General features: G+C 36.1%; 1 protein-coding gene across 1 annotated transcript in view; it reads left to right on the top strand.

Annotated features, from left to right (window-relative positions):
• The first annotated feature begins 367 nt into the window (after nt 1–367).
• LOC148942293 (uncharacterized) overlaps nt 368–11545 on the top strand; it is a 62121-nt gene continuing 50943 nt past the window's right edge. Inside the window, exon 1 of the mRNA XM_089103368.1 lies at nt 368–1589. Within this exon, the coding sequence (XP_088959494.1) occupies nt 398–1589 (1192 nt within the window). The 5' untranslated portion in view covers nt 368–397. The remainder of the gene's footprint in view (nt 1590–11545) is intronic.

Raw genomic sequence — 11545 nt, 5'->3', positions numbered from 1 at the left:
TTTCAAATCATCCCGAAGATACGAGCTAATTCATCACGTATTCAAACATCGTGCACAAAAGAATGTTACGTATTTTTGTATAGCTTGTGATTATTCATGTGAAGACATATGTGATTTTTATGATCATGTAACATTTCATACCGGCGAATACAGGTATAGATGTGGATATTGCCCCAATTTCACAATTTCTCATCATCATCTTTTGAAGACCCATATGGGGACGCTACACACGAGCCAAGATCAGTTGTACTATATCGTTTCTGATCTACAACCTAATAATGACTGGCTGTATGGGTATATCTGCGTCAATTGTAAGTTCTTTCAGATTTCAGAGAGAAACATCCACAAGCATGTTGAATTCCACCCCAAGTGCTACCTTTTTAGACGTATTAGTTTGATGAAGGTTGCTATTCAAGGCAACGTTTTGAGCGAGCCAGAAGAAAAAACCACAGATATTGCTAGTGCTACCGTCCAAATTGCAAAAGTCTTCAATAAAGAGTCGAAAGGTCCTTTGCAGTTGGATCATAAAAATGATATTCCTAAGCCTTCATTAAGCACCAATATTATTTGTGTGAAACGAACAGTGAGTCCTGTATTGGCTGTCCCTCAGAATCAGGATCTTTCGATATCTGACAGAGAAATGGCAAATTTAGAAGATCCTTCACGATTTAGCTTATCAAGTATTAAGTCTGAAGCCTTTAATGTGATGTCTTTTGATGCTAATTGGCCCCCTCCAACTCTTTCTCCAGCTCCGGTTTTTAATGCCGCCGAAACGTCTGTTCAAGATGACAAATCAGACACGGAAGAGAGACCAGTTGTTGGAATTGATTCTGATGTCGATGTCGTAGATGACATCCAACAGGAAAACTTCGAAGGTAGTTTTGATCATTCCTATGCTATGCATGCCCAAAAGGAAAGGGAAGACTTTTTGGAAGACGTGGGGGATCCTGTCTATAGAGTGAATGGATATGCAACTAGCGACGAAGAGGAGGATTTTGTTGTTGAAGATCTGACTAAAGATAAACTAGGAAATAATAATTTTCCTCTATCCTTGGCGGAAAGAGTTGAGGTGATGAAAGGGAGAGCTCTAGTAAAAAGTGAAATTGTTGAAAGTCATTCTCCCTCGGTTGCAAAATTACAATGCAATAATGGAGTCTATTTTACCTGTAATGTTAGACTTGAGTTTATAAACGAGAAATGTACATACAAAACTACTTCGAAAACCAGCTTCCTATTTCACATTTTGAAAAACCACGGCTCTTTAATATGTGCTGAAAGAGAGTGTTGGTTTACTTGTGACGATAACGCAAGAATGGAACAACACTACGATGCTCATCATCCCTGTGGGTCAAGGCAGTTCTGTGGATTCTGTCTCAAGCAGTGCAAAGACCTGTATGTCCATTCATTGGCGGTTCATATAAAGGAAGCGTCTAATGTTAACTTTAAGATTGATAGTGCCACTAGAGTTGCAGAACCAATCGATAACCTTGAAGAATCCACTCTACTTGTGAAGAAAGAGGCGCAAAGTTTCCCAGAACGACCAACGGTGCGCGTGCGTACGGACATTTTGGCTGCTCCTCCAGTCCTTGGTGAGCATCTATTAATCTTATTTTTGCTTCTTATCATTCCTCTGATTCTCATTTAAACTGCGCAGATTAAAGGACTAGATAGACGTAGTATCTTCTTCTAGTGTTTGAAGAGTGTACACGTGCCAATAATAATCTGGCTTTTTCGCAGTAAAGTTAGCTCAGTCTTGGCAAATTATTTTAAATTTCTAGAACATGGACACATAACAAAGGCAGTTTGCTAAGCCAAGCCATTAAGTAGTATATTAAGTAAACTAGTAAGTTCCTCCACAAACCTTATATTAAAATATTGGCTGCTCCTCCAGTCCTTGGTGAGCATCTATTAATTTTATTTTTGCTTCTTATCTTTTCTCTGATTCTTATCTCAACTGCACAGGCTAAAGGGATAGATAGACGTAGTATTTTCTTCTAGTGTTTTAAGAGTCTACAAGTGCCAATAATAATCTGGCTTTTTCGCAGTAAAGTTAGCTTAGTCTTCGCAAATTATTTTAAATTTCTAGAACATGGACACATAACGAAGGCAGTTTGCTAAGCCAAGCCATTAAGTAGCATATTAAGCAAACTAGTAAGTTACTCCACAAACCTTGTGTTAAAATATTCCAGCAATTGAGACAATCTCTCACTTAAAAGTCAGCCAAAAATACGCTCAAAAAGGTGCGTTAACATAGAAAGAAATGCTAGTATTGAAGCTAGTGTAAATACACCCTTATTGAATAAATTCAGCCTGTTTTACCTTCAAAACGGCTATCTCAGTGTAACCCTTAAGTCAAGGTAATATTGCTTATATGGAAGTTCATAGCAAAATGCTGTAGTTACGATCATTCGGCATTAATGCCCCCAGTTGTTGAAAGAATTATGGAAGACATTATCTTAAATTTCTTTCTAGAGGAAAGAAATTGGTTGAGTATTCCTCGGTACGTATGTAGACTGTAGGGTCAATATATACCAAATCATATTATTGAGTTAGGACTAAAGTGAATACACCATTCGATGCCTTTTTTTATGCTGATTACGAATATAATAAGCTTTTCTATCGGAAATGAATTTCAGCCCCCCCCCCCTATATAGGCCAATTCAGGGCTAGGTTAGGTTAGGTTGGGTTAGGTTAGGTTAGGTATAGCCTATATCGGGGGGGGGGCTGAAATTCATTTCCGATATAAATGCTTATTATATTCGTAATAAGCATAAAAAAAAGGCATCGAATGGTGTATTCACTTTATTCCTAACTCAATAATATGATTTTATATATATTGACCGACTGTAGACTTTGTCGCCCCCTGCCTCACCATCAATATGTAAAAATTACAAATTTCCCCCAAAAATATTACAATTTAAGCTTGTTTTGTCGCTCCCCGAGAGTGCCGTCCGGAGAGGCTGTACCTCTAGCCCCCCCCCCCCCATAGATGACAAAGATAGTTCAGGAATTGAGCATTTGATATCAACTTTTTTCATGTCATATCTTAAATACTTAAAAATGAAAAAATCCCGTGTTTCAAATATTCGGCACTAAATATCAGTAAAAATTACCAAAAACACATTTTAAAGTTTTTCTGCTTTCCCTTAAAATTTGTTTGAAACTACATGTTTTCCCTCGCATTTTTCACACAAAAACATGTCTTTTTGTATCTTCGCGAAGATAGTTCAGAAATGTAGCATTGGGTATTAACTTTTCTCTTGTTGTATCTTAAACACTTAAAAATAAGTAATAAAAATTCCCTTGTTCAAACGTTTGGCACTGAATAACAATACAAATTTACCAAAAACACTTTCTTAAGTTTTTTCTACTTTCAATTGAAATCTGCTATGTATTTAACCTGGAAGGCGATTCTTCAATCTCCATTAAATTCTGTCATGTATCAAAATATGTTCAGGTTGCTTTTTGCCTGAAGCGGCTGGGTAACTAATTTTTGGTTACACCCCCCCCCGTGGAAATGAAGGCTTTCCAAATTTGAGAATTTTATTGGAGTTTTATTTTTTATTTCCGTAGGGGGAACAAATTTTGGTACTTGTGTATTTTGCACCACTCACTCAAGTTTACGCTGCTTAAATTTCGAGAATACACAAGTTTTTTCGTTACTTTAGAAATAACTTTGGGCTATAGATTTGCATATTGGGGGGGGGGTAAAGTATGGCGGGTCTGCATGCAAAATGTGTTTGGTACAATTATTCTGCGCATTAGATAGATAGATAGAGAAGTGTAATTTTGTCTTGTCTCGTGCTAAGATGAAAGAAACTAACGAAGAAACCGGTTTGTTCTCGAGTTTTACACAGCGTAAACTTGAGTGAGTGGCGCATAATACATAAGTATCAAAATTCCTTTCCCCTACGGAAATAAAAAAAAACCTCAAATTTGGAAAGTCTTATTTTCTATGGGGGGGGGGTATTTTCCGGGGGGGGGGGAGGTAAACGCCGGCCACCCAAATTTTTATACCTGCCACAATTTGCAGTATCTCGAATGCTTAAACAAAAATTTTTGTCCAAGCAACTGGTCCTGAATAGCAGTAAAAATTACCCAAAATGACTAAAAAATTACTAAATAGCAGTAAAAATTACCTAAAAAATTACCTGAATAGCCGTAAAAATATAAAAAATTACTAAAATTACTCAATTACTCCACTCTTCATAAAAATTTGGTTTGCTTCAAAATTGTTTGAGTTTTCACGAAACCTTTTTTTTTGGTTTTTATTAGAATTTTGTTTATCGTGACGAATTTTTAGTGGTCCTCTCTGCTTTTGCTTAAGCGGCTCAAAAGCAAATTTTTAAACCAACCGTAACATGGACACTTAAGATAAATCCAAACAACAATTCCTGAATGGCAGTAAAAATTATTCAAAATGCATTGTTCGGTTTTTCCCCCTCCATTTTGCCCTCCATTTAAATTTGTAGTATATAAAAATGCGTCTCGAGTGGCGTGCTAATTCAACGCGTTTTACATAAAAAGATGTTTTTGTCGCTCTCTCTTAAACTTCGTTGAGCATCAAAACGTGTCTTTGGCTGCTGCACTGCCTCAAACACATTTTCAAACCAATTAAAGCTACTCAAATATCCAATTTTAAGATAAAGACATTAAATTTATCAATTAGTATGTAACCATAAATAATATATTATTATACAAACAAAAAAAGTTAAAGTGAATGCAGTATAAGGTATATTAATCCTGCAGTATATACAGATTCAATTTTAAGTTCTATTATGTTTAACATTCTCACGATCACTGTTACTAGGACGATTAATGGTGAAATTTATCGTGATCTTGTGATATTATTTTGATTTGCCATGCAGATGATGTCCTCCTTATCAGATCGAGTTTTTCTACTCTACAGGCAAACCTTGATTGTTTGACATCTGGTTATAAGCTTTTAGGACTTAATTTTAGTGCTGCTAAGACTCAATTTCTCGCTTATAAGGACTTAATTTTAAGCTTCAAAGACTTAATTTTAGTGCTGCTAAGACTCAATTTCTTGCTTATAAGGACTTAATTTTAAGCTTCTAGGACCTAATTTTAGTGCTGCTACGACTCAATTTCTTGCTTATAAGGACTTAATTTTAAGCTTCTAGGACCTAATTTTAGTGCTGCTAAGACTCAATTTCTTGCTTATAAGGACTTAATTTCAAGCTTCAAGGACTTAATTTTAGTGCTGTTAAGACTCAATTTCTTGCTTATAAGGACTTAATTTTAAGCTTCAAGGACTTAATTTTAGTGCTGCTAAGACTCAATTTCTTGCTTATAATACCCAAGGCAAAGCTGTGTCTCCTTTATCTGTTGTAACAGGTATATCAAACAGTTCGTGGTAACGAACTGTAAGTAAGGAGCGACACGGTTTAATTACCTTTTCTGTTTGTTAAGGGTCGGAATATCAAACATTTCATGGTAACGAACTGTAAGTAAGGAGTGACACGGCTCAATAGTAAAAAAAATTTAAATAAAATGGAATTTTGATATTAATAGATATATCAAAAGAATCGGCTTATAATGCTGATTCCAAATATATAATATTCTTTAAGTGTAGTGTTACCCCTTTAAGGGTACGAGCCTGATAAAATTTGTCTGATTTTCAAAAAATTCGGAAACACCCCCTAAAGACCAAGGATTGTAAATGAAAACCACACCATCAGAATCAGCGTATCCGAGAACAGTACGGTCGAGGTTTCGAAGTCCATAATGCTAAAATGTGGAATTTTGTCTTTTTTGCCACAAGAAAGATCACGGATGCGTGTTCATTTTATTGTTTTCTCCAGGGTTGTTTTCCCCATACGAACAGAAATTAAAAGCTCTAGTTTCCTTGTTAAGTGACCAAAAAGATTGGAGGGCAAGTAGCCCTCCTCCCACCCCCATTTCTTCCTCAAAGTCGTCCGACTAAAATTTTGAGATAGCCATTTTGTCCGGCATTGTTGAAAAGCCCAGTAACCATACCTTTGGGGATAACATCATCCCCCTACCTTGCCCCTGGGGAAAAGTCTGTAAGTCAGGAAACTTGCCCATTGCTGATGTATAGTATTTGCTATTGGGAAGTATATACACATTTTTTTTGGGGGGGAGAGAGGTCAATTTTCTGATAGGGGAATTTTTCATGAAGAAAATTTTCCGTCTGGGAAGGAAGTTTCTAGGGCTGAGCTTTCCAAGGGAAACTATAAACTGTGGGAATTTGCCTTAATTCCTTTACGAAATTCATTTTATTTGGCTTATTTTCTCTTTGCAGACTCTATTTTACATGTGGAGATGTTAAGTTGAATTGTCTGAGGGTATATTTTTACGGGGTTAGAATTGTCTAGAGTATCTTTCCGTAGGGGTAGGGAATTTTTCCCTTGGGGAGTTTTCCACTGGATAAATTTCTCAGAGGGTATTTCCTGCGGGAGCAACTTTCTGCTAGGGGACGGGGGGATGTTTTTGGGAAATAAATTTCACGAAAGGGAGGGATATTTCTGGCATGATTTTAAAACAATTAGAAATTAAAGTCTTTTTTAAATGAAAGTGTGTTAAAAAATGTTTTATCGGAATCGCCCGCAAGGAATTTTCTTTGGGAGTTCCAAGGAGCGATTTTCTGTGTGTGGAAGAAATTTTCCATGGAGGGGGGCCATATTTCCCGGCATTACTTAAAAATAAAAAAAAAACAAGTTTTTTTAACTGAAAGTAAGGAACGACGTTAAAAATTAAAACGAACAGAAGTTATTACGTATCTGAAAGGGGCTGTCCCCTCCTCAACGCCTCGCTCTTTACGGTTAAGGTTGATTTTCTGACAACTCTATTTTTTATTTAAACAATAAAAAACTTTATCATAAAGAGCGAGGCGTTGAGGAGGGGACAGCCCATTTCATATACGGAATAATTTCTGTTCGTTTTAAGTTTTAACGTTGTTCCTTACTTTCAGTTAAAAAAAAAAACTTGTTTTTTTTATTTAATCCAGTAAAGCGCCAATTATGTTCTGGTCTTGAGAAGGCACGGGGGTTATCAGCCCTACTAATGTTAATTTTCGCTCGTTTCAAGTTTGACTCGGCTGTTTATTCTAATTTCTGTTAATTTTGAATTTCATTTATTTATTGATAGTGATTTGTGTTAGTTCTATGCTTGGGTGATTACTTAACTTCACTTCTGCCCATTTTTTGCTTAATGGAGCTCTTTACTTTTCTTTGAAAAGCTAGTTTTGTGGAAAGTTTTTTTAGATGAATTTCTGTTCGTTTTTTATTGACAAAGTCATTTTATTGAAAAAAATAATATTTTATATCTTTTCGTTTTTTTTCTATAATAATCCATAGTTTAGCATAATTTTAGATGTTTGGCATGCCCAATTAATATCCGTAAAGATATAGTTGCTAGACCATTCTACTATGCTAAACAAAATGTATGTCTCAAAGTTTTGACTGAATTTGCCTGGGACATGAATTAGCCTGAGAGATGGGTTGATTACCCTCCAATCTCTTTTTATTCTTAAAAAGGACCACAGAACTTTTAATTTTGAATCGAATTAGCTTCTTTAATTGTTTCAATAATATTTCTAGCTATAATAGAGTGGTGCTGCCTATGATATTGTATGCCTTTTTGAAAACCTACATATATACAGTTTTTTGTTTAATTGGAACGCCCCCTAAACACTTCCTACAAGTTTCACCTTAATGCTCTTAGCGTCATTAGTTACAGTAACTGTAGTTTTAGTACTAAAAGCATGCACATAGTGCCTTCTGGCTAGTGCAAGATCCCCCACAACTTACTCTTAAAGATCTAACTTAATAATATAAGTTGTTCTTGAGATATTGCTTTGTCACCTTTTTGAAAGTTTACATGCTCATAGTTTGTTTTGATTTCGTTCAACGTCCGCCTAAATATTTCTTTTATTTGACTCCTGAAGACATTGTTATATTATCTTTGGACTATTGGCTACAAAATGGCTGTCTCACAATTTCGATTGAATGTATTTGGGGAAAAGAGAATATCAGGGAGAGGAGGGGGCTATTTACTCTCTATCATGCCTGATATCCGATTGCCTGACTCTTAAACTGGAACTAGAACTATGCATTTCCAATCAAATGAGCATCCTCTAAAGTTCACAAGACCACCACTTCATAAAAACCTTTCACCCCCCCGGGCATAATTTGAAACCCGTATCCCCATACTTGGGGGGGGGGGTTTTGTCAACCCCAAAGGTCGGGTTTTTAGATCTTTGGACTATTTTTTAAGCAAATGGCTATATTAAAATTTATATCGGAGGCATTGGGGGAAACTATGACGTGGGGGGCATAGCTGCCCTCCGATAAATTTGACTCTTAAAAATGGCTCTTCAACCTCCGATTTCCAATCCAATGAGGCCCTTCTGAAGTTTACACGACCAACTTTTCCATAAAAACCTTAAAGTCCCTCGGGGCATACCTTACAACCCTTGCTTTGAGGGCCCCTGAGGACTCTGAGGTGGTTCCCATCCTCAAAGACATAATTTCTGGACTTTTAAACTACGTCAAACAAAATAACTATCTAAAAATTTTGACTGGAAGTGTTTGGGAAAATGATGGGTGTGGGGGTGATTACCCTCCAATCACTTGACTATTGAAGAAGGCACTAGCCCTTTCAATTAACAACCGACTGAGCCCTTTTCAAAGTTTCTACGACAACAAATAGCCATCTTAAAATTTATATCAGATACGTTTCGGGAAAATACAACATTTGTGTGTGTGTTTGGCGGGGGGGGGGGTATTTGCCTTCTGATCACTTTGACTCTTAAAAAGAGCACTATAACTTCTGATTACCAGTCCAATGAGCCCTCTTTGAAGTTTATAGGACCACGATTTCTATAAAAACCTTATATGCTCCCAGGGCGTAAGTTACAACCCTTGACTTGACGGTTATATGGGGGGGGGGGAGTTATCTTCACAGACATAATTACTGGACCTTTCAACTACACTGAACAAAATGGCTATCTAAAAAATTATGATTGAATGTGTTTGGGGAAATGATTGGTGTATGAGGGGGGGGGGCTGGATCACCTCCAATCACTTTTGACTTTTTAAAAGGCCAGTATAACTTCTGATTACCAATCAAATGAGTCCCCTCTGAGGTTTATACGACCACCCATTCTATAAAAAAAACTTTATATCCCCAGTAACTTACAACCCTTGCTCTGAGGGTTGTGGGAGGGGAGGGCTGTAATTCTCAAATTCATAATTTCTGGACCTTTAAACTACACTGAACAAAATGGCTATCTCAAAATTTTGATTGGATGTGTTTGGGGAAGTGATTGACGTGGGGAAGGGGAGCTGGTTGCCCTCCATGAGCTCTTATGAAGTTCCTATGACATTTATTTCTATAAGAAGTGCCCTGGTCTAAAAAAAAATTATATTGTGCCCACATCGCTCTTTACTTGGGCAGCCCTATCGAGCTACCTATGGTATTTTGTCTTGAGATTTCAATTATACAGCACTGGAAGTGGCGATTAGACCAGGTAAGCCCCCCCTAAAATTTGGCCGTGGGCGCCCCTGCACCCAGAGCGTAGTATATTAAAAATGTAACATAACCTAACCAAAAAACAAACTAAAAGTTTAGCCAGAATCATCTTGCAGATATGAATACTCTTGTTAGTAGAATGTATCTATGGAATTCCACGAGACGTACAGCCACTACTCTTTTCTTCCTTATTGGTTTAATATCAATGTTTAACGGCGATTCCGTAGATATGATAGTTCGGATTCTACGGAAGCTCTACACCTTTTCAAAGATAGTGAGTACTACGCTTTACTTCTTTGATGAGTTCTGTATAATACACAAGTGGCGTTTGAACAGTGTTGTCAATTTAAAATAGAGTTTAACATTATAGTATACTAAAAAGTTGATACTAAGAGAGATGGAGATGACAAGAAAAGAATTTTAATAATGGATAGCTTTACTTCTTCGATGTTTTCTATATAATACACAAGTGGCGTTTGAACAGTGTTGTCAGTTTAAAATATGGTCTAACATTATAGTATACTAAAAAGTTGATACTAAGAGAGATGTAGATGGCAAGAAAAGAATTTTAATAAAGAAATTCAGAACAATCCATAGAAATCCCTACAGATCAAGTAGTGAGGTATACATGAGTATGAACCATCCTGGATCATAAGCACCAACGACCCTAACCACCAGGGACTTCAACCCTCCAAAGTTCCCCTATCCCCAAACTCAAAGGGCGCCCCCTCCCTACAACTCTTTGGCCCCCCCTCCCAATTTTTTTTTGATTTTCTTTTTAACATGATATATTTTTTCAACTTTTTTTTACATGTTTTCAAATGAGATGAAACATACTTAAATTCAGTAGTGTTTTGTCGTGGTTTACCTTGTAACAGTTACATTCTATTGATTTTTCAAAGTTCATTTTGGACTTCTTTCATTGAAATGCAAGATTTGGAATATCTAAGTAGTTTTTTGTTGTGCTTTACCTTGTCACAGTTACATTCTCTTGATTTTTCAAAGTTCATTTTGAATTTCTTTCCTTGAAATGCAAGACTTGGAATATTTCAGTTGTGTTTTGTCGTGGTTTACCTAGTCACAGTTACATTCTCTTAACTTTTCAAAGTTCATTTTGGATTTTTACATTCTCTTGATTTTTCAAAGTTCATTTTGAATTTATTTCATTGAAATACAAGAGTTGGATTATTTCAGTAGTGTTTTGTCGTGGTTTACCTTGTCACAGTTACATTCTCTTAATTTTTCAAAGTTCATTTTCAATTTGTAAACAGCTCAGTTTTAGTGCTTCTTAGTGCTATGTCGAGTGTGTCAATAAATATGTCTATGTCTGTGTCTATATCTATGATTCTTTCTCTCTTTTTGACCCCCCCCCCAATAGCTTTCCTTGAGCTTTAAATTCTTTAATTCCAGAAGAAGACAGGTATCTTTGACATCTCTCTTAGTATCAACTTTTTAGTATACTATAATGTTAAACTCTATTTTAAATTGACAACACTGTTCAAACGCCACTTGTGTATTATACAGATCTCATCAAAGAAGTAAAGCGTAGTACTCACTCTCTTTGAAAAGGTGTAGAGCTTCCATAGAATCCAAACTATCATATCTACGGAATCGCCGTTAAACATTCTTCATGATATTAAACTCATAAGGAAGAAAAGAGTAGTGGCTATACGTCTCGTAGAATTCCATAGATACATTCTACTCTTCTTCCAATCTTTCTTATTTCTAAAAAATTATGGGTACATGTTAATTATATACTACACACTCGAGCCCTCGAGAAGTGAAGTTTGGTTAATCCTGTTGAAATAAAACAAAACATGATGAAAATTCAATATTTTAGTACCAAAATTATGAAAATTATCATAAAGAATTATGGAAGGGAGGCCACCCAGAGCGTAGTATATTAAATACGTAACCTAACCTAACCAAAATACCAACTAAATGTTTAATTAAACTATAGCTATAATGTATTTTCCAACGCGAACCAAAGGAATTGTCTCGAGTGTGTAGTATATTCTAAACAAGTACC

Source organism: Artemia sp. Qi Xiang Cuo, chromosome 17 (assembly GCF_049724085.1).
Source record: "Artemia sp. Qi Xiang Cuo chromosome 17, ASM4972408v1, whole genome shotgun sequence".
In the NCBI taxonomy this organism is placed as follows: domain Eukaryota; kingdom Metazoa; phylum Arthropoda; class Branchiopoda; order Anostraca; family Artemiidae; genus Artemia; species Artemia sp. Qi Xiang Cuo.
This window is presented reverse-complemented; position numbering and strand designations above follow the sequence as displayed.